Source organism: Lindgomyces ingoldianus (genome assembly GCF_010093535.1).
Source record: "Lindgomyces ingoldianus strain ATCC 200398 unplaced genomic scaffold BDR25scaffold_39, whole genome shotgun sequence".
NCBI lineage: Eukaryota > Fungi > Ascomycota > Dothideomycetes > Pleosporales > Lindgomycetaceae > Lindgomyces > Lindgomyces ingoldianus.
Window position 1 is genome coordinate 383,296 of NW_022985200.1, and position 21,614 is coordinate 404,909.

At 51.5% G+C, this 21,614-nt stretch overlaps 7 protein-coding genes across 7 annotated transcripts; 3 read left to right on the forward strand and 4 right to left on the reverse strand.

Moving 5' to 3' along the window:
* Positions 1-130: 130 nt before the first annotated feature.
* BDR25DRAFT_318538 (uncharacterized protein) lies at positions 131-2,154 on the reverse strand (the record flags this gene model as incomplete). Its single annotated transcript, XM_033691752.1, has 3 exons — positions 131-216; positions 305-2,026; positions 2,103-2,154. 3 exons carry the CDS (start codon positions 2,152-2,154, stop codon positions 131-133), a joined length of 1,860 nt encoding a protein of 619 aa, XP_033542129.1.
* A 155-nt stretch (positions 2,155-2,309) lies between these two features.
* Positions 2,310-4,548, reverse strand: BDR25DRAFT_306739 (purine-cytosine permease FCY21). The gene is made up of 4 exons (XM_033690694.1): positions 3,783-4,548; positions 3,082-3,732; positions 2,649-3,030; positions 2,310-2,596 (listed from the first exon to the last, which is right to left on the reverse strand). Exons 1-4 carry the CDS (start codon positions 4,232-4,234, stop codon positions 2,513-2,515), a joined length of 1,569 nt encoding a protein of 522 aa, XP_033542130.1. The 5' UTR covers positions 4,235-4,548; the 3' UTR covers positions 2,310-2,512.
* A 1,212-nt stretch (positions 4,549-5,760) lies between these two features.
* On the forward strand, positions 5,761-7,580 carry BDR25DRAFT_378920 (amine oxidase; the record flags this gene model as incomplete). Its single annotated transcript, XM_033697580.1, has 5 exons — positions 5,761-5,879; positions 5,929-6,014; positions 6,062-6,144; positions 6,198-6,498; positions 6,553-7,580. 5 exons carry the CDS (start codon positions 5,761-5,763, stop codon positions 7,548-7,550), a joined length of 1,587 nt encoding a protein of 528 aa, XP_033542131.1. The 3' UTR covers positions 7,551-7,580.
* A 1,829-nt stretch (positions 7,581-9,409) lies between these two features.
* On the reverse strand, positions 9,410-10,873 carry BDR25DRAFT_295392 (uncharacterized protein). The gene is made up of 2 exons (XM_033688848.1): positions 10,319-10,873; positions 9,410-10,252 (listed from the first exon to the last, which is right to left on the reverse strand). Exons 1-2 carry the CDS (start codon positions 10,721-10,723, stop codon positions 9,563-9,565), a joined length of 1,095 nt encoding a protein of 364 aa, XP_033542132.1. The 5' UTR covers positions 10,724-10,873; the 3' UTR covers positions 9,410-9,562.
* Positions 10,874-13,973: 3,100 nt separating this feature from the next.
* On the reverse strand, positions 13,974-14,801 carry BDR25DRAFT_318542 (uncharacterized protein; the record flags this gene model as incomplete). The annotated part of the gene is made up of 2 exons (XM_033691753.1): positions 13,974-14,463; positions 14,524-14,801. 2 exons carry the CDS (start codon positions 14,799-14,801, stop codon positions 13,974-13,976), a joined length of 768 nt encoding a protein of 255 aa, XP_033542133.1.
* On the forward strand, positions 14,792-16,679 carry BDR25DRAFT_270445 (uncharacterized protein). The gene is made up of 3 exons (XM_033687209.1): positions 14,792-15,205; positions 15,262-16,137; positions 16,185-16,679. Exons 1-3 carry the CDS (start codon positions 14,951-14,953, stop codon positions 16,365-16,367), a joined length of 1,314 nt encoding a protein of 437 aa, XP_033542134.1. The 5' UTR covers positions 14,792-14,950; the 3' UTR covers positions 16,368-16,679.
* Positions 16,680-20,140: 3,461 nt separating this feature from the next.
* Positions 20,141-21,072, forward strand: BDR25DRAFT_328694 (2,5-diketo-D-gluconic acid reductase A; the record flags this gene model as incomplete). The annotated part of the gene is made up of 2 exons (XM_033692404.1): positions 20,141-20,854; positions 20,920-21,072. 2 exons carry the CDS (start codon positions 20,141-20,143, stop codon positions 21,070-21,072), a joined length of 867 nt encoding a protein of 288 aa, XP_033542135.1.
* Between the last annotated feature and the right edge of the window lie 542 nt (positions 21,073-21,614).

Here is a 21,614-nt window from a genome sequence, read left to right on the forward strand (position 1 = left end):
GGATACCAAGTCATGCTCTCTCTTAAAAAAAAAAAAACCCTCACCGCCTCCCATACCGTATCCCACGAACCTTGATTACTAGGTCTCCAACCTGACCCCCCTGGATCCTAGTAATATCTGTTTTGAACTCCTAACCACGACCGTCGACGATGGCGAATTCTCGAGCTTTACCAGAAGGAAAACCTCCTGTCAGGGAGCGCAATTCACCACTGAGGCCTGTCATATACCGTCATCAGCCAACCATCCGGGTCGTGCTTCAGAATGCACGGGTTATCCAGGCACTCCTTCATTACATGTCGCATACTGCATCGCCAACGAAAACACTTCTCGCCATTCTCCACACAGTTGCGACAGGTGGGACTACTGTCGCAGGTCAAACTCTTGACATAGCATTCGACACACGAAAATACTGTTTTTGGGAGCTTCGTATTCGGACTTGTTTTGACGAGATGAGCGGCGCCTCGCAGGACCTTGCCACCCTGTGAGAACTTCTCGCAAGTTGCCTGCTTCACTTCGATAACTCTGTTGGCCTCGCGGAGGTCATTGCGTAGCCGGTTGGCTTCCGCCGTCTTGTGCTTGAGCTTCTCTTCTAGTTCTGCAATGTGCTTCGTAGCAGCTGGCACCTTTGACATTTTCTTTAACTGGTTGCTAAGGTGATTGTTCTTATTTTCCTCAGTTGCAATCTTTGCATAGAGATTAAGAATTTCCTTCTCTTGCTTAGCTAGCTTAGTTATATTTTCCTGTTGCTGTGACGCATTTGGAGCGGCGGACAGTTTTGTAAGGAGGGCATCCCGCTCAGCTACCAAGGCCTTGACCGACTTCTCATTCTGCTCAGACGTCATCAACCGAGCTTTTAACCCGGAGATTTCCTGATCTTTCCTTGCGATGAGGACTCCCTTTTCATCCTGGTGGGCATTGATGGTGGCATTTTGACTGCTTCGGAGACGCTCTAGCTCCACTGTGAGAGAGTCGACAAGTCGTTCACTCATCAGTGCCGCAGCTAGCCTGCCATTGAGCTCGCGGATCATGTCATCCTTCTTCTCGAGTACCGCGGACGCGCTACCCGTTTGTGAAGGCTGTGGATTCGATTGATGGCGTAACACCTGGGAATTAAGATGATCTAACTCGCTCTGGAGTCTGTACAGCTCGTCCCGGTGACGTCTGTCGGCCTTCGCCATATCATCCTTGATCTTGATCTCATTTTCAACCATGGAGTTGTATGCTGGCAAGGTTAGCCGAACGATCGGTCTGGCATCATATTCGTTTGGTTGGAACATTTGGACGCTCCGGGAGGATGATGATTGCTGGATGTACCCGTCGTCGACGATTTCTACTCCTTGATTCAGACCGAGACCGGGAGGGGGTTGGATATGTCGCCGCGGAGGGGACAGTGATTTGAAGTTGGTCAGAGCACTATCCCGGTGCTCGTTTTCGCCGACTAGATCTTGAAGCTGGAGGATCATGTCATGTAGCAATTCCTCATTGGGGATTAGAGGCCGCTCGGCTGGTTGATTCATTATGGTTGGTGCAAGAGACGGATTCGCTGCTGGGGGCTGCGTGATTGCATGGTGGTCGTAGGCTGGCTCCAGCCATTCATGTTGGCTCGATTTCTGCAGCGGCGTTACAGGCTGAGGGCTGCCGATATACGAATCTATGGACATGACTTTAGCGAGCACGACCGGCTCTTTCACTCTGGACGCTTGGGCCGTATCGATCCCCCTCGGGCTGAATGGGTTGCCGTTAGCCAGCATTCTCAGTGCATCGGCAAAGCTATCCTTGGTTTCAGCTCTTGGTTTCGAGGTGACCCCCATCTTTTTACTCTCAGCGCGCGGATCTGGAGTGTAAGAGGAAAGGTGATCAGGTTGCTTTGAGAATTGGTGAGGTGAGGTTGGACCCTGTCTCTCACTTGTGTCTTCGTCCAGCAAGTCTATGGGCAGGGTTGGCCGCGGCGAGGAAGGCTTCATCGACGCAGCGGGCGGACTATTGGCCTCGAAACTGACGAAGCTAATGAGATCGTCCTCAACAACTGCCCGAGGGAGTCACATGTCAGCAGCCAGAGTAAAGAATATCTGAACCGTGGGATCTTCCTTCTGACGACTCACAGGTGGGTATTGCTAGAGCGGCACAGTCCTCTCCACGGGGTCGGAAGGACATGATTGAGAGGAACCTTTGAAAAACACGGCGTGCGGAGAATTTGGACGTCAACACCTAGGCATGGCCGTGGTGTTGCTATGCCAAGACGCTGACGCATCGGGCAAGGAAGGCACCATGAAGAGTGAAAGTGTGTATGCACGCATGGGACTACCTAGGTACTTAATTAAGTAAGTTGAGATGCGGCATGCCACAGTGGAAGCGCGAGAAGATTCAACGGTATAGATTCCAACTTGTAGCCGCTTAAACTACACAACAACCATTGCCAGCCTTTTCCACGTTAGGTCAACGTCCGTTTCGCGGAAGATCGCCTTCTCGCGATTTCTTCTCACCTCCAAACTGACGTGGCCATGGGGGCACATCACCTTCCGAACTTCTTCAACTCCCATACTCGCATAGGGGGGTATACAACCGCGGCCCAGGCAAAACCGACGTAATTGCCCATCTAGTCCATTGTCAGCGGATCTGCGTCTCAAGGTCAAAGGACTATTACTCACATCTGCGCCATAGTCTCCCACAAGCTTAGCAATAGGGCCAATGTACCAAACCTGGGCCATGCAGAGAATAGCCCCAGCCCAGCCAATCAAAAAAGCAATGAGAGCTGCAATGCCAAGGGGTAGCTTCTTAGGTTCATTCCAGGTAGCCCAGTTGAAGCCTTTCTTACGGCGGAAAATAAGGTGCTCTTCTAATGTTATTGCTATCCAAATAGACACCCAATAGCCCATTAGAGCTAGGAAGTTGGTGAATATCTCGGCCAAATGACCACGACCAGCCAGGGCACAAACCGTGTAGATTACCACACCAATTGTATTCCAAATGGCGCGAGGCACCAGTGCAGCCCACCTCCCAAGGATCTGGGCATCGATTCCGGACGAGTATCTAAGGCTGGTTAATATCATAAGGGTTCGGCGTTGGTGCCAGAGGACTCACGTAGGTGGGATGAGGTTCGCTACTAGTCCAAGAGCAACGATGACGCCACAGAAGCTGCCAAACCCACCCAATGGCTTGTAGCCGTGAACGATCAGCGCTCCTTGAGAAACGCCGTATGCCTCTTCCCAGGCAGTGTTCGTAAGCATCCCGGATGCAAGCCCGATACCAAGAAGAAAGGCGAAGGTAAAGCTCAAGGAGAGCCCGACCATTGTCACACTAAAGATCTTCCATCCGGGCGTATGCTCTGGGTAGTAGACGAAGTAATCTGCCGCACCTCCAGAATAAGTTATGGCCGCGGCCAGGTTGAGACCAAAGAAGGATAGTCTATTGCCGGAGAGTGTGGCGGGATCCCCTTCCGAGCTCGAGGAGGTATTAAAACCCGGCCCTGCTACGCCGGCGAGGATACAGAGGACAATCAGCTGTGGCAACCAGGCATACCGCTCATAGTAGTGGAAGATTTGGTATCCAAACGTAGTAATACCCCAAGTTATGATTGCAACAATGATGATTCCGACAACAACAGACATGTTGCTTGTCGAAACGGCAGACAGGATCTGACCCGCTACGACGCAGTCAATCAAAGCGTATCCTAGAAGGACAATAAGGTTCAAGATAACAACGAGCTTCGAGGGCCACCAGCCCATCGTGTACCTGGACAGTTGGTTAATGCCGGGCTCGGGAGTCTTGTGGCAGCTACTAACCGAGCAAAGATCATTGTCCTGTTCCCGCTCCTTGGCCCAAAAGTCGCAATGTATGCCACCGGGAGACATCCCACGAGCATGCCGAACACAGCACAAAGGCTCGAATCCAAGAAGCCTAGGCCAAAGACGGCCGGACCTAACATTCCCAATGTAATATTGTTAGCCGCCAGGTTGATTGAAAACCACAAAATGGCCACTTGAGTGTAGCCCAATGCACGAAGATCATGGCGCTCATCTGCTTCGACACGCTGGATTCCGCGCGCCTCGAGGTTGTACTCCACCAGCTGCTTTTCAAACTTCTTCCATTGCAAGTGTGCTCTTCTGGCAAAAGTTGCGGGGTTGGCTGCCCCACCTGTATCGCTTATCGGAAGGCCTTCGTTCGGGGCCAGGACGGGCACCAGCGAGGACGTCTTTTCATCGTAGACGTTAGCGGTTTGCGGGGTAGGCTCCATGAAGACTGGGAGCCTGCACTCATCAGCAGCGTCTTACGGAGGGGAAGCAAAGCATGAGGTCCTTTCGCAGGATTTAACCTGATCAAGTTCAGACCGTATCTCTCAGATCACCGACCAACTCAGTGCTTCCCCGCAGCCAAACCGAAGTCTGCTGGTGGGTTGCACTGAGGAAGGGAAGGCGAACACCGGTCTCATGCAATTGCTGCTGTCAATACCTTGATCAAGTGCTTCTCCGCTACTCAGCTGCATGACTGGTGACTGTCGTACTTGTTCAACGCGAAGATATGCAATTGATGCTTGAACGGCGCTATGTAAGAGATGGAGGTTGAACCAAGACCTTCACCGCCGTGATAAGAAATATGCTTCTAGAATTGTGGATTTAAGGGGTAGTGAGAGGATAATTAAGACGCTGGGGATTGTGTCGTGGAGGTCAAAAGTCGCAAGCTTTTAATGGTGCTTGAAGACTGGAAAAATCTCTGCTCTAGAGGTGACTTGCTGAATCTTGCCGGGCTTTCCGCGGAGTCGTTCTTGCGCGACTCTCCTCGACACTATTGGCCGAGCATGACACAGAAACATGCATTTGTTCTGCCACTTTTCGCGCTTTTCAAGAAGCCCCATGTAGATTGTGCAAGCAGAGGGAGGTGATTCCAATCACGTGATTTAGATCCAGTTCAGGGCATGTTAGCACATATTGAGGATGCCAAAAAAGTAGGCTTCAATTCCTCAAAGCTTTAGCTAGAAGAAGGGGGGACTTTAACCAAACACAAACTGCTGTCGGAAATTATGTGTATGTAGTAGTTATCCATCCATCTGATGGACTGCAGCTGCAATGATTTTTCCAGCGCTACCGGTATCCACTAAGCGCGGATATTCGACCCGATCTAGATATCTTCTTCCAACATGTTTTGACTCTAATAACGAAGTCCCAGAAGGCCGAAGGACTGCACTCACAACACGTGACCTGGCCGCCAGCTATTCATTCCCACCTTGGAACCTTGCAATCATAGAAAAGCCTATGGACACCTACAACTGCCATAGTCTGTCTGTGAGTCCTGAAGTGTTCCTGCTTCAATTTCTTAACTTCACGATCTTGGTCGGGGCAATCACTAAAGTTGGAGCTAGTCGCATCCACCCGTACTCTGCACAGGGTTCTCAAACCAGGATCTGTCCCTAGTCCGAAAGTTTCAAGACAGCAAGTCCATCCGTTTGTTCAAGGTCCTTATCTTTCCTCCCTCTCTTTCTCCGCGCCATTTGACGTGCATCTACCTGCACCTTGCCGGTTTAGACCTGCGGGTGGTGCAGGTACTGTTGCTGGTGCAGGTACTGCAGCATGGAGCTACTTCATTTTGCCTAGCTCAAAGATGCCTTTCCTCTTCTTATCTTTTCACCGAGGTGCCGGGAACGCAAGATTTGGTTCGGAATCAGAACCTGCGGGGAAGGCGCGTAATCTGTTGTGGTACTTAGATAGTAAGGCCCTCTCAGCATGCTTTTTTCATCTTTTTGTTGCGTTCATCGACTTGACCGCCATGCTGCACAGATGTGTCTATATATTGGTGGGACTTTGGGTCCTTGAGACCCTTGCAGCCCCCACTTTCCAGCAAAGAGGATACAACGGCACCTGTCGAAGAACGACTGTTGCGATTCTGTAAGCATTTCGAAAGTTAACATAGCTCGAGAGAGCTGACTTGACGCAGAGGTGGTGGCGTTGCTGGTATAACGGCTGCTCAAGCCCTCTCGAATCAATCTGTCACGGACTTTCTCATTGTTGAATACAATGGAGGTATTGTATATGGCCACTTTATTCCAGGCATGACTAAATACTAGCAGATATTGGTGGCCGGATGACACATACAACCTTTGGAAAGGACCCGGATGGGAATCCTTATGTCGTGGAACTCGGAGCGAACTGGGTAGGTTGTCTCTGGAAATTGTCTCATATACCCAATCTAATATGTTCTATCAGGTTCAAGGTTTAGGGATTAAAGACGGACCGGAGAATCCAATCTGGACAGAAGCTAAAAGATACAATATTTCTAATGAGTATTCTGACTACGATTCCATACTCACATATAACGAAACTGGAGCGGTGAATTACACTAACCTCCTAGATGATTTTGAAGATGCCTATGCTGCCATGGAGCAAGGCGCTGGCTATATCCTTGCCGACAATCTTCAGGACCAAAGTACTCGCACAGGATTAAGTCTAGCTGGATGGAAACCTAAGAAGAATATGGCTGCCCAAGCTGTCGAGTGGTGGGAATGGGGTCAGTTACAACATATTTGCATAGGTTTACTTATTCACTAATGTCCACGGGTAGATTGGGAGACTTCATACAGTCCTGATGAGAGCTCACTGGTCTTTGGCATTACCGGCTACAATCTTACGTTTTATCAGTTCTCTGAGGAGAATAATTTTGTGATTGATCAACGTGGATTTAATACCCTTATCAAAGGAGTGGCCTCTACCTTCCTTCAACCGAATGACACACGGCTTCTCCTCAATACGGTCGTTACGGATATTGAGTACTCTGCAGATAGTGTCACAGTTACCATGGACGACGGAACTTGTATTAGCGCCGACTACGCAATATGCACTTTCTCACTTGGGGTCTTACAGAACGAAGTAGTCACCTTTAAGCCGGAGCTTCCAGATTGGAAACAAACATCCATCGAAACTTTCCAAATGGGAACTTATACCAAGATCTTCCTCCAATTCAACGAAACGTTCTGGGACCCCGATACCCAATTCTTCCTTTACGCATCACCTACAACACGTGGGTATTACCCCGTCTGGCAATCTTTGGTCCCGGACGGTTTCATACCCGGCTCTAACATTATTTTTGCCACCGTCGTTGGTCACGAGTCTTACCGCATCGAGGCACAGGACGATGAAACAACCAAAGCAGAATTGATGGAGGTTCTTCGTCAAATGTTCCCTGGAGTAAATATTCCAGAGCCCACCGATTTTATGTATCCTCGCTGGAGTCTCCAGCCATGGTCATATGGTAGCTACTCCAACTGGCCCGTTGGAATGACTCTTGAGAATCACCAAAATCTACGCGCAAATGTGGAGAGAGTATACTTTGCTGGAGAGCATACCTCAGCGGAGTACTTTGGCTTTCTACATGGTGCCTGGTTCGAGGGGAGAGAGGCGGGTGAGCGAATAGCCGGAATGATCTCAAGAGATTGTATGAATATTGATTCAGGTTGTGGGACCTATACCAATTACGAGATTCTGCACGGAACGACAGCGCTGGAGGAGTACAATGCATCAAATGGCTTTGTAGTGAGCAGCTTCTATGTGGCAGGATCTTAGGCTCTTCTACCTATTTGATTCCGCACCCAGCATCTATATACTTAGAATCCCCATCGCTTGACCCCACCCGAGGCCGAGAGAAATGCAGCGCCGAGTATAAAAGCTCAGAATCTGTTCACTAATTCTACTCGAATGCACTCCAACGAGGTGCATACCTAATCCAGAATGATGAAATTATTCTTCTCAAGAGCTCACCACGTGCATGGGTGATGGAATCTAGGACTGTGGGGACTCGTGTCCTGCCTCGTCTGAATAATGTCATGCCACGCGGGGTGATATCACCTCAGCGTTTGAGACCCTAGCCATCATCTCATTCTCGTTCCATTGATTGGCCACGGAATCCGGTAACCATCAATCGAATCTCTATCTGCGCCAAGATATCTATATCCCCGAAGCGCGGTCATCTTCACTACGGTCTGCCGTCTTCTAGAAGGACGCTAGAAGGCAGCGAGAAGAATAATCCCCGTCTGCCACGCGTGGTGGTGTGCAGAGAAGTGGAGTCCGGACCCGTCTCACCTCAGCACTTTCGATTTCGATGTGATTCCCCAAACTTGAGGCAAAGTAAACCAACAGCTAATTGTCGGGGAGTACAGTGAAATGAAGGTAGACGTGTTGCACCTAACTCATAGCATGCAGCGCAGAGCTAAAATCGCGCATAGAAAGGAGAACGCACTGAGATGGTTATCCATACTAGCATGAGAGCTCCAGCACCTGGGAAGGCGAGTGATTGAATCGCATGCAAGCTGGAATGCCGGAAACAGCTCACCTGCGGCCGGCTGACCAAGACCCCGTAAACCGCCACTTCTAGCGACCTTCTCGAAGCATTTTACCCGCAAGCCAATGCATGTGCGGGGGGATTTTCCCCTCGCACCCGCCCTTGCGAATGCCGTCGAAAAGCTAATTAGCTTCAATTTTAAATGCCGTTAATTGCCGTTTCCATTCTAGCCAATGCTGATGGAGACCAGAGAACATGCAGAGAAGCCTGTTATCCAGGATTGCAGGCTTCTCGAAGGGTGAGTTGCTGGGAATATTAAGCGAGTTCCGGCGCTTGCCTGTTTTGCGCTCAGATTGGAGGATATCGATACGAGACTCAATGAACCCTAGAACCTTGTTGATCACAACCTTGACACTCCTCCTAGCTCCAAGCAATTTCCAAGAGGATTTCCCCGTTCCAATAGCCTAGGATAATCTGAGTATGGGGGAGGAATGTTCGCGGAATCCTCACTCTCTGAAATTATGTATGCCACGTGCAGACCTGGACTAATGAAGCACTGGCGGAACGCCTTACAGATATGCCCTTGACTTTTCACTACCGAGCGCGCAAGGAGGTAGCACGATATCACGGTCGTTGCTCATTTCCAAGTTGGAAGAGGAATTTTGGCATATGGCTCTTTCGCACATTTTAGTCCGCTAGCGAACTCTTAGCTATCGGATGGCATAAAGGCGTAAATACCGAGCCGTAAGATGGCCCAATCCAGCCCTTTGCGGCCCCTCCAACTGGCGCCACACCAGAACTCGTGCATCGTGTACTCATGACGAGAACCGATCTTGAGCTTTCCTCTCACGACGGCTCTTTCATCGTGGCGTACGGGAATTCGGGTTTAGCGGCCGGTGGCTTCAAAGTTTGGTCGACTCACTTCAACGCTTAGTTCAACAGCTGGTCAAGTGGTCGTGGGATTTCTGGATCTGAGCGATTGAGGCTTCGATAGCGTGATCGACGCCCCCGATTGGGAATATTGGCTAGCCAGTGTGGACGAGACTGATGGAACTTTGCCAATTCGACTTTCGGGCTGAATGGTGTGAGAACGATTGGGAAAGGAAGTCAGTGCACGAGGGCGGCGCAGGGAGCTTGAGAGGAACAAGTATTGATGCAAGTTGCACGAAAAGTGCTATCGGTACAGTGTTGATCCCGTTCATGCCTTCCTTCCCAAACAGAAATATGCCAAAGCCAATAAAAAATCAAGAAGCAAGCGCCCACACCCACATCTACCGGCAACATATCTAAGACAGGCTTATTTCGCAACGCCGCTGTGCTCCTGTGCGTCATCGTCGATGTCGTCATTCCATTCGTCGCCTCGCACACCACTGTCGTGGGCCGACAATGCGGCGTGGGGCGGCGCATCGAGGCCATCGTCGCTCTCGTCTTCGAATGCGGCCGGGTCGGCCAAAGGCTGCGATTCGGGATCCGCGGGCCCGTTTCCTGGACTGGTCCGCCGCGGTGCACCTTGGACACCCTCATCGGCGGAGACTGAGATGCCATGTCGGCCCCACTGGTTCTTCGGCTGACTGTCCGCACGGCCGTTCCTAGTTGCGGCAGCAGCGGCAGTGGCTTCCTCGTCGTCGAAGTCAAAGTCAACACTCTTCCGACCCACCAGCCGACCTACCAGCCAGCCACGGCCTAAGTCTTCGGAGTCCACGACGCCGCCCCGTCTAAGCTTCACTCTCTGCCGTGTCCAGTACACCCACCCAAAGTCAATCATGAGGGCTGTCTGGATGGTCCCCCACACCCACGACGTAGGGTCCGCGTAGTTAGGCTCCGTAGCCGAGCGCACGATCCAGTTAAGAATGTAGAGGAAGCGGTAGGTGCCAAGCGCTACAAGGTAGAACGAGTCGAGCACGGTAGGCACGGTTGTCTGGCGGAGAAGCAGCAGCTGGGGGATGACGCAGACAGATTCCAGGATCTGGGAGAAGACCCAGAGAATCTAGAGTGGCACTCTCGTTAGCAGGAAGGGGGTGGAGGATGATGCAGGCGTGCAGGGACGGCATACCTTGAAGAAGGTGTTGGGCCCAATGATCCACTTCTTGAAGATCAGGAACCAGAATGGGGCAACCACGACGCTACCTAGCAGAGTGTACATGCCGAACTTCCACGCCTTTTCTCGCTCGCGGGTGCGGGCGTACACGCTGGTCATGAGGAAGATGATGTAGAGGGAGGAGAGTGTGTAGAATATCTTGAGTGAGAAGTTCCATGTGTGCTCCCAGTCCTCCGTGGCCGAAACGTGGAAGATGTCCAGGTAGCGCGCGCAGAAGACGAGGGCATAGAGGGCCTGGGTGATGAGCGAGACGCCCTCGGCGCTGCTGTTGGAATGGATGGCCCATATCAGGATCAGCTTGGACGTCGTGTGCGACACATCGCCGAGGATGTGGAAGACGTTGAAGCGAAAAGGTGCCATGCTGTGCTAGGAAGGCAGCAAGAGGCAGGCGCCGACAACCGGGTCCAGAGCTGCGGCTCTCAGTGGGCGGCTCTCAGTGGTGAGCTCTGCTGTTGTCGCGCGAGCGTCGCGTGGGCAAGAACGCGGGGCTGGCGTTGGGGAGGGGAGGGGTGGTGCTATTGTTAGCTCTGTGGTGGTGATGGTGTTAACGTGAAGCTTGCTGCTGTCGAGAGCTGGGGCCGGCTTGGCAACCTTGGATGCCCTGCATGTGACACTAGCACTCTTCTGGCGCACACGCGGCTTCGCAAGGCTGACTTCAACCTCTCTGCTTCTCGCACGAGGAGATAGCACTGCCCGTCTTTCATTCATCTCAGTCAACACTCCCAGCCCAGAACCGACGAGAGATAACCTTGGGATGCGCTTGTCACGAGGCTTGGCCTATCGTTGGAACGACAACCTTGGAACATTAGAAGCTGAAATATAGCAGGATTCAAGGGGGATCTGCTCTAACTGCCTGGCTTTCAGATGGCACAACAGCAGCATCTACAGACTCCTTCCAGAACTTTGCGTGCAGCTGGCTACAGTGGTGGACGTTTGGGGACTTGAGTATAAAAAAAAGTCGGTGTGTAGAGTCTGCAACCAGACGGCATTGACAAGGATTTGCCTTTCGAAAGCATTAGCACGGGAGCATGGATTTGACTACCTTGAAGGGATTTGTGCATTTGATATCTCCCGTCCGTGCTCTCGAAGGATATGGTTCTATAAAGTTGAGCATTCTCTGAACTCTGCACCTATAAGACTGCACTACGCACGGTGTCCAATCCGGCAGGACATACTACAGGAGATATCACATTGGCTAGTACCCTGTCAAGCTAAGTTCGACCATCAAGATAGGTCTCTACTTGAGACCAGAGCTATGAGCTGCGCGTTATGTAAAAGTCCAAACGTTATATGCTCGTCTATAGGACCATTGCGGGATTGAGGCGAAGTAAGGGGGGGCTCATCGTCAAGTAGGGGTGCTTTTGGAGACGGTGTGCTGATTTTATCCTAGCTAAGGAAGGCATGGGCCGTGACGATGTCTGGGGATCATGCGTATCACAGAGCTGACTGCATGCCTTTTTGTTGTTTCAAGCACACAGCCTCGATGCTCTTGTAGTTTGGGAGGGAGTGGGAGGTGTTTGAAGCCCTTCTGGTGGGTGTTGGGGCTATACTCATTGTTACCGTCGCGATAAAGCAAAAAACGTTGAAGTCACAACACTTAATGACACCAAGCAAATACATGGATAGTGCACTTGAAGCCAAGCTTTCTTTGACGGTTTCTACAGATCAGAGTTTGTGGGGAAGTTAGAAGAGAATTCTGTGTGCAACATCCTCGTTTCACCCAAAGGTGCAGGCCTACGAAAACGTTGATCTGACAGGCTGGGACACGAGGATGCTCCCGACAGAATGGCACACCTAAAGACCCTTGGACAATCTAACACGACAATTGGACAGGTTGCGCAGGGGCACCGGAGTGGTCTTTTGAGCGGTTCGAGGGCATTCTGAGCGCCGTGGTGTCCCGTTCATTGAATGACGCAGACCCAGCCTCGCAAGCCATGACTTAAGACTTTGCAGGCGTACTGTTGCTGGGAGCGGTTGTGGGAATGGCTTCGACACTGCAGATCGCGGAACACTCAATAACGAATCGGTTAGCCAGATAAACGTTGATTAGATTGCGGGTAGGGACATAATCCCCGCGTACTCGTGGTAATCATGCAAAGGGGATCTCCGGTCACCGATCCCCAGGCCCAGGGTTTCCAGAACAATTGCTAGTTTAATGGGGTGTTTCGACGACAAGTCAAAGTCATGCATGAGAATCCAGGGTGCGTAAATCACGAGGCAGTATCAACTTCCTCCAGCCAGAATTGTGAGCTTGATCCACAGGGAGGGTGGAGACAACTTCTGGAAGGGGGACCCATATGAGACCAGAGCCTCGCTAGAACACTTTAGGGAACTGTGTGTTAAGAATCCTTGTCTTTAACAGTGCAATTGCCGTCTTCTAATATTCTAGAAGCTGACCTACATATGGCCCAGGGACACTCGGTCCATGTTCAGATCCCAGCTGCAGATTCGTAGGATTCCCAACCGGTCACAAATTTCTGCTCATTTCCCATGGCAGAATTTGAAGGTAGAGAGAGGGAGGATGTATCAGGGCTTAGTTATCCACAGAGCGGCAAATGTCGGGAGGGATCTCCCTTTGTATCTGATAGGGCAGCTTGGACCACACAGATGAAGCACTGAGGTTGAGCGGACACCAGCACAAGACAAGGGCGCAGCAAGGTCAAACCGAATCAGTGTCAATGATGGTTAGATGAGGAAGTCTCCAGAGGCCTGACGCAATCGGGCTCCTGGGTTCATGTACAGCGATACGGTCGGAGTCCGGCAGTATACAAGCTGACATGGCACAGACGCCTTGGGAACCTGTGCTTGGGGTTTGAGCAGCCACGCCGCTGTCACCTACACTGGAGGAGGTGGTCGAAGTAGCAGGTGGGAGACGGTGACAGGGTCAATGGCAGTGCAGGGGGCTACATCGCGGGAGTTATCGTGATGCAGGTGGGGGAGGGAGGCGGGGGTAAGAGGCTTGGGGGCTGCGGTGGAGGAATGGTTGAATAGGGAGACCGCAGCAGGGACTAGGATAGTGAGGATCAGGCCGTGAGTCGACCCCTTCGCTATCTACATCCGCGAGATCGAAAGACTCGGAGAAGAGAAGAGGGCCTCTGAGCAAGAGTTGCGAGCACTGCAGCGGGCGGCGGCTTGGCGACGGCTGAGCGGGCTGCTTTAGCCGTATCACCCCGACATGGAGCAAAGGGAGGAGACAGCACAGGGTATTCCTGTGGGGACTCGCCAGCGGCGACGGCGACTGCTCCTGCTCCTGCTCAGGCTGCCCGACCGATCACGACGGCGAGGCGTTATCGCGATGCTGCGGATGCGTTGCAAAGCGGTGAGCTGCCGTGGTGGTGTTGCTGAGGGACGTTTGAGGTCGCGAGTCGACATGCAGGATAGAGAGCAGCACTCGGAGCGTCGGCCGCTCGTAGTGCCCAATCGGGAGAATTAGCTGCCATTGATGCGAGTCGAGCGACCGCAACGCCGGCTATATCTGGCACATTTACGCGCCTAAGCTAGGCGTTTCACGTCGCTGGTGAGCTGCTGTTTGCCGTTTCGAGGCCTTTTTGCTGAGCATAAGCGCCCTTAGCACGCCGCACGCCGCATCGCCCAACTTCCCGCCCCTAATTCACCGAATGAGAACAGTGGCTTGATCTGAGAGGCTTGCGATGGACGCCTTGGACGAGGGAATTTGAGAAATGGTGCTCGAAGGAACTGTATCCCGGGCCTTATGGCGCCGCGAAAGGCCTGCTGAACTTCCTCTCAGACCGGCGTCGTCGAGCAGCACGGACAGTGGTTCGTCACAGTCACGCTGCAGCGCAAGAGACTGACTGACGGCCCTCTCCTTGCTCTCTGCGTTCTGCTCTCCGCTGTTTGCCCTTTGCCTTGAGACGGGCCGTATAGAGCGAGCCCAGGTGCCCCCGTGCCAGCGAGCAGCGCAACCCACTGCGGCAGGGTTGGTGGGAGGGCTGAGAGCCGTTTGGACGGCCGGCGAGGCTGCTCCAAGCCCTGGCGGCCTCCCCTCCGCCGCCGTGCCGTCGCTATTCGTCTGCCAGAGCCCTCGATCAGGTTGATCTTCACGCTGCGCGGACCCAGCCAGTCGTTCCTGGCTCTCCAGCCTGCAATTGGGCCGGGCACAACCGTACGATAGGCCCGCCGTCGAGGCGGCTCAAGCGCACCAGTCCAGCCTCCAAAGCTCCCTGCCTCCCACACCCCTGGCTGCCCAGCGCCGTTGAACCTGAGCTTGGAGCAGACGTGTGGAGAGCATGGGTGAATGCTCGGCGCTAAGCTGCATGGCCCGGCGTGCCAGCATCCTTCTAAATCCGTCAACCGGGGGCAACGACAGACTGGTCGCACTAGAGCCTGTCCTGCCTGTCCTGTCCTGCCTGTCTCCAGAGCTGCCCAGCTCAACCTGCGCTGGTGCGTGAGCAGCGAGCATCGCCATGTCTTGATACATATTGTCTAACGCGCTCCTCTCTTCCCTTTCGTTCCGCTCCACCTCCCGCTCCCGCTCCCTCCTGAGTATTTTTACTATGCCCGGCTATTGTTGTCTGCTTCCATAACCGCAGTACAATCCAGCACACACCGCGGCCCTCACCTGCCCTCATGCCTGCCGTACTTGAGGGTGCTGTGCCCCCACCCCATCTCCACCTGACCGGCAAGTCATCGTGGCAATCCTCCTACAGCCCGATAAAGTATCCTGTTGCTCCCACCTCGTCGCCCCTTCCAATGTCTCCCGAGTCTCTCCCTTCCTATATACCCCACCTCCACGAGAACCAGCTCCCCCACCAAGACCTAGGTGGCTTGCCTAGTTCAGGCTGGTTTGGACCCTCCGTTCCGGCCCCAGAGTGTCAAAACGAGGTACGTCAGCCGCTCAGTCTTTCCCTAAAATGCAACTAACATCAAGCTCTCCATAGACTGGATACACCCAGTTTAGCTACGACCAGCCCTATGTGACCCCGCATACATCTTCAATCACTTTTTCACCACCCACTCATTTTTCCAAGCCTTCAGACACTCCCGTCTCACTGGCAAAGGATGCCTCAGTAACTGCCTTCTCCCCCGTCTCAGAATATTCCAAAGTGTCTGAGTCTGGACAGGGTGAATTCACTCGCCCCTCTGAGGAGTCCTATGCCGAGCCCCCGAGGACCTCGACCGAACCATCCACACATCTTCAGGTTGAGTCTAACCCTCCAGCACGGCCTCGCAGTAGCCCGAGTACCTTCACTCCCAACCATCCGTCAAGCGGACCCATCGAATTCCATTGGACTATGAATCCTCTGGGCATTTCAACCCCAGTTATGCACGAGCAGTACTACTCAGGTTCCACGTATCCTCCGGTACGAGCTCGTAGTCCTCGTTTAAGTGAACCGGCCATGGAATTGGCTGCTGACCTTGCCGCACCGCAGCCACGTCGTATGTACCCTCCAATAGCTCCCCATCCAATTGGGTTTCAAAGGACCAGTGCGCCAAAGCGATCACGCGAAGACGACGACTCTCCAGAGCAGTTGAAACGAAGGAAAAGATCAGACTCAAATAGTACTATGACTATGGAGCTCGGAGAGGAAGACCGATTATTGATTCAGCTCAAGGATGAAGAGAGCATGCCTTGGAAAGACATTGCAGCCCGATTCCAAACAGACCTTGGGAAAACATACCAGATCCCAGCCCTCCAAATGCGTCTCAAAAGGTTGAGAGAACGAATGCGCGTATGGACAGAAACTGATCTCAGAGCGCTGCGTATGGCGCATGAGTATTGGGTGCAGAGCAAGTTTGACATCATCAGCCAGAAGGTGAGTATTGGAGCATACAAGATGGGCACCCAGGCTAATTCGACTAGATGCTAGAGTTTGGCGCTTCAGAGAAGTGGACGGCTCGCCAGTGTGCTCGAAAATGGGCTGAGATAGACCCTGGCCCAACCCCGTACACAACCTACGATCACCACTCCACTCCATCATACGCACCCTACACTATGAGCCCAGTAGAAGCGTCTCCATTTATGCCGTATCTCCACATTCCATGAAATAGGAGGGGAAGCTACGATATTATGCGAGCGAGATCCTTTCTACAATGCCACAGAAACATCATATTTCAGCAGCTTCCACAGCAAGAGTCATCCAGGTACTGATTCTTCCCCTTTCGCTTCGCGACAAATGTGTCAGACCCTTTCTCGTCTCCTTTTTTGTATATATTCTAGCCCCCCCACCAGGGTTAACCGGTGCCGGCCGCCTCTGCATTTATTTTTCAAGCGGTCTGGTTCAATTGCTGTATTGCGAAAAAGCACTCCGATGCGGTTTCGGTCTTGCGGCCACTACGAGGGGAACGCCCTTCCAACACAGCCTTAATAAGATTGATACCTTTTCGAACTTTCTTGTGGAACTTTTATACCCCTGCCAACTTTCTTATCCCGCTAGAATCGCGCTTCCGTTGTCCCATCGCGATTTTGCCGCTCTGTGGGACTGGGAGCAGCGGCGAGGCAATTATCCAGGGGCCGCCGCTTTCCGCGAAGCGTTGCCCCGTTGAACCATTTAAATCTGCCCAACAATTCATGGGTGCGGCGTGACTGCACAATTCAGACGGCATTTCCGCCTCCAATCGAGAGTACGGAAAGGCCCTATAGGTATTTGCACGGCACCTGTAAGTGGCAACTATCGGCCAAAGCTCTTAGAGTTGGTTCATCGGAATATCGACTTCACAACAACTTCGTGTACAATGATTTCTGCAGGTTCTAGCGCCCTCATCAAGGAGATATTTCTGCATCGTCAGGGTGGTTTTGCATCGGAAAGATAGTGTTGCCACGTTCTGAGACAACAGCCGAAATCGTTCAACATCGAACCTCACCGATCATGACGGCACCGATCCGTGGGAGGAGAGTCATGTGAAGCCTCCAGAGTTACTGAAAACGATAAGTTATTGGTTAGAAATGTCCCGTTTGGAGGGCTGTTGCAAGTGAGTAATATTTTGGGGTGCACGCCACGTGGATCATGGCTGCTGACCGCATCCTTCAGAAACCTTCCTGGGCTGGAGGATTCTGTTTCGGCCACCTTTAGACTGTCGAAACCTAGGTACAAAATTGTCTTACGAGCTTTACGGTTTTTTTTTTTTTTTTGAAGGGATTCGGGCAAATTTTCTTCTTATGTCTGGCGCTTAACGTGGCCAACTCACCGCTCACCACTTTCACTCCACATGCTCACTGGGCAAGTCTCAAGTCAACACTCAAGAATGCTGCAAGAACAACACCTCTTCTCATCCGCCCCCCATCCAAGCCCAAAGCCCGCCAATCCGGACCGGGCAGACTATGGTGCACCGACACTCTATTGGCCGAAGCGGCACAGTCTGTCATCTTGACTGTTGGTGCAGCATCAACGCCGCATCTCATTCGCCATCGTGGCCTAAAAGACACGCCGACAAAACTAACGTGCATTTGAGCTTTAGGCATCATTGAAAGCAATCCCGCCCCACATCTAGCCTTTCATCAATAGAACCATTATTTTGCACAGATCTAGCATATTGGTGCCGCATTCACACAGCAAAGCTATTTGCCCTTTCAACCTTACTTCCTGTCAATTCCCAGTCCCTGTGCCGCCCCTATACTTACTGAGCCGCAACTCATTCAACTCATAATCTCAAATTTCCAGCATCGTGAATCGCCAGGTTCACCGGTTAGAGGCCCATTCATGTCGCCTCCGCTTGGACTTCCCTGCTGAATCGGTGGTCCCTGACTGCAGTGCCAATAGTTGCCAAACACCATGCTTCACATCTCGTGGGAGTTCTAAGACGAAACTCAAAACTTTCTAATGCCTTCAAAGGCGTCGTTTCGATTTTTGTTCCATAAGATGCGACACTGGTGCAGGGGTTTCTGCAGTGGAAACTGCCTCGAAAATACCGCTGCCCTGAGGTCTGCGAAGTAAGCTAAAGTATAATTAAGGTCCAGGAGAACCTAGCTATGAAGAAGACTTTTCAGTGAGGCTATTAGAAGTGCTAGCTAAGTAGAATTCTTGCCTGTTAATATAGAAACTAGGCCCCTTTGAGGACAGTTTCTAACTAATCATCGAGTGACGCTTGTTAATGTTCACAGCAAACCTCGAAAGAAGGAGTTATGATCAATTGCCCTCACTACTAAAGGACATATCAAATTCGAAGGCATCTTCCACGCCCATTTGCAATTTCCAACGTAGATACTAACGCGCCTTGAACTAGGGAGATACTTCAATTGTCCTTAGCTTCTCCTATAGCTTCATCACTGTGTGCATCACCGTCACCGATGCTTATTGTCTCCTTGCCATAATCATCCTAGGATCCGTTCATCTTGCTCAATCATCCAAGAATCCTTGAACACGGCGATGGTAAGGCTGGATTTGGAAACTTTCTGTCGACGCGTGTGGACTTGTATGCACCCACGATGGCTTTCCTCAGGCTCAACCCACTCACCACAGCCGCACCCAAAATCCAATCCTTCTGGCACAAACCTAGGCATTAGGCGGCTTAGATCCGAAAATAGAACGCTATCAACCATCCCGTCCCATTATCCTTTCAATCGTACTTCCGAATCGTATTTTGACGCTTGAGGCGTTCGCACTCCCATGAGCAAAATGTGTGCAACACCCACAATGCATAAAAGCCTCATCCTCGCCTTACATGGATCCTTTGTGGCGCAGCGTCCAGCCTTGCATTACACAAGCCCCAAAACTAGCCCACGTCCACCATCGGCAAGCACCCTGCCTTTTCTGAAACAAATCCGCCCCAAAGACCACCGCCACAGTCAAGCCAGAGAAGATTCCGCAGGATGCCGTGCATTTTAGCACAATATCAACGTCATTCGCGAGGTCTGCTTGAGGATTGAGCGTGAGATCGGATCCGCAAAGTCTCCGGCTCCGACCCTGACAAGGCTCAGTGACTAGGGTGTCGTCCGTTGAGCTTTTTGTGCGACGGATTTTATATCAGCGCTTGCGAAGGAATTTGGCTGCAGATATTGCGTGCGGCATCTGGGGTCCGCCTTTTGCCTCATCTTCATCTATGGGGTCGAAATGTGGTGACGTCGGGGTTCAGACCGAATGCCAAGAACTGACGAGGGTCGATCTGGGCGGATCTGGAGCGAGCTGACCGTTTGGCAAGCTGGGGAATCCTGGAGAAGGATCTGTGCCTCGCAGAATTAATTTACCATCGCATGTCTTTTTGAGCCTTCTAGAAGTAGGGAAGAGGCTTCCTTCTTATCCTGGACATGGAATGAAGGGTAACGCCCGTGAATGCCGGGGGCCTTGCATGAGGATCCAAATCGGAGTTCTGTTTGATGAGCGAAAAATATGAAGGATGCAGGAGTTTTGGTGATGCTGGTGCGGCTACTCCGGATCTTCTATGAGAGCTTTTATTAATGCCTGAGACTACAAAGTATGGAGAGTTAAGAATGTTTCGAAGTCGTAGTTTGGGCTGCAGGAATGGATGCATTGTCATGCAAGGATTGAGTGTGAAACTTTAACCCCACAAGAAGCATATGAAGCTAATTTGTCATGTTTTTGCAAAAAAAAAAGGGGAATAATCTCTCGAAGACGTGTTTGGTGTTGAGTGCTGAGGCCCGCCCAGCCCAGAAACGATTTAGCACGGTATCGGACTTTAGTCCCCGATAACTCCTTTGCTTTTGTCGGTTTAGTCATCTATCACCATCAATTTCGACAGCAACCCACCAGGACGATCCATTGTTGGCCCTGCTTCTCATCTATATATGTTATGAGAAGACTGTTCTCCCTCCAGGCTCGCTCCTTGTTTGAAAATCGCTCATCTCGACTGGTCCCGCCCATCATGTCCACTCTCAACATCAATTCAAAGTACCGCATGCCATCAGGCTACGACATCCCGATCTTAGGATTTGGCGTCTACCAAACGCCTGCTGATGTTACCTCTGATGTAGTCCAACATGCCCTAAATGTAGGTTACCGACATGTCGATTCTGCCGTGGCCTACCACAACGAGGCGCCATCTGCGGAAGGCATGAAGAAATCCGGCATTCTGCGCGCGGACCTTTTCTTCACCACAAAGATACCACCACGTCAAATGACGTACGATAATGCAAAACAACACATTGAGAACACGCTCAAGGTGACAGGATTTGACTATGTGGATCTGTACCTACTCCACGCACCGTATGGCGGGAAGGAGAATCGGATCGGGGCCTGGAAGGCCCTTGTTGAAGGGGTCCAGGCAGGGAAAATCCGAAGCATTGGAGTTTCCAACTATGGGTGTCACCATTTAGATGAGTTGGAATCATGGATTAAAAGCACAGAAGAAAAGGACGGGCAAGGAAAAGGTGGCATTTTGAGTGTCAACCAGATTGAACTCCACCCTTGGCTGGCGCGAAAGGACATAGTAGAGTGGTGCCAGAAAAGAGGGGTTATTGTGGAGGCATATTCGCCACTTGTGCGAGCGACGAAGGCGAACGATCCCTTGCTGGTTGAAGCCGCGAAGAAATACGGAAAGACAACCGCTCAGATTCTTCTAAGATGGAGCCTACAAAAGGTACGTGAAGTATCGCGAGCGCACCTAGTGGTCTTATTCGACGCTCTGGCTTATTTGTATTTTAGGGCTTTGTCCCGCTTCCGAAATCGGTCACAAAATCAAGGATCGAAGAAAACTCTCAGATCTATGATTTCGAACTATCTGAAGAGGAGATGCAGAAACTAGACACTGGGGTATATGAACCTTGTGCCTGGGATCCGACAGTCAGCCATGATTAAACAACTGAACAGAATTGCGAGCCCCTGTTTCGGAAGTGTTTCTACTACAGGTAGCTCAAAATGGTCGACCATTTCCCCGATAACGGACTTCCAGAACTCAGAGGCAACAGCAGCTGTATCAAAGATTGTCCCTTCTTGCATGAATACCGGTGTCAATTGACTGCTCAGACTGGCGGCTCTACACTGGCGACGCTGGCAACATATGGAAGATTTGGTTACTCCTTTCGCGCGTCGACAAAATCTTCGCCTGTACAAAAAGAAATAGTCAAACCCTTTCGAAGTTACTCAATTACAATGCAAGTACATACAGCAACGACCTTCACTAGGACCACCATTTATGGTAATGTCAGAACCAGTACCCAAGTCTCACCTCTGCTCTCCATTCTATACTCCTAGCAACAAAAAAGAGCCATGGATAAGGTCAAGGCCGTGCAATTTATCTTAACTATAGTATGTTTCGGAGGCCATGCTGCTGTGAAAGGATATATCAGAAGTGCCCTCATGAGGACGTGAATTGCCCCGCAAAAGTTCTAATAGTAGAT

Excerpts from the sequence above, each read along its gene's own strand:
- BDR25DRAFT_306739 (XM_033690694.1), bottom strand. The coding sequence starts at position 4,234 with ATGGAGCCTACCCCGCAAACCGCTAACGTCTACGATGAAAAGACGTCC. Across the intron at positions 3,733-3,782 it reads AGGACAATGATCTTTGCTCG|GTACACGATGGGCTGGTGGC; the intron begins GTTAGTAGCTGC and ends CCAACTGTCCAG. Across the intron at positions 2,597-2,648 it reads TGGGAGACTATGGCGCAGAT|ATGGGCAATTACGTCGGTTT; the intron begins GTGAGTAATAGT and ends ACAATGGACTAG.
- BDR25DRAFT_295392 (XM_033688848.1), bottom strand. The coding sequence starts at position 10,723 with ATGGCACCTTTTCGCTTCAACGTCTTCCACATCCTCGGCGATGTGTCG. Across the intron at positions 10,253-10,318 it reads GGCCCAACACCTTCTTCAAG|ATTCTCTGGGTCTTCTCCCA; the intron begins GTATGCCGTCCC and ends GTGCCACTCTAG.
- BDR25DRAFT_270445 (XM_033687209.1), top strand. The coding sequence starts at position 14,951 with ATGCCTGCCGTACTTGAGGGTGCTGTGCCCCCACCCCATCTCCACCTG. Across the intron at positions 15,206-15,261 it reads CCCCAGAGTGTCAAAACGAG|ACTGGATACACCCAGTTTAG; the intron begins GTACGTCAGCCG and ends AGCTCTCCATAG. Across the intron at positions 16,138-16,184 it reads TTGACATCATCAGCCAGAAG|ATGCTAGAGTTTGGCGCTTC; the intron begins GTGAGTATTGGA and ends TAATTCGACTAG.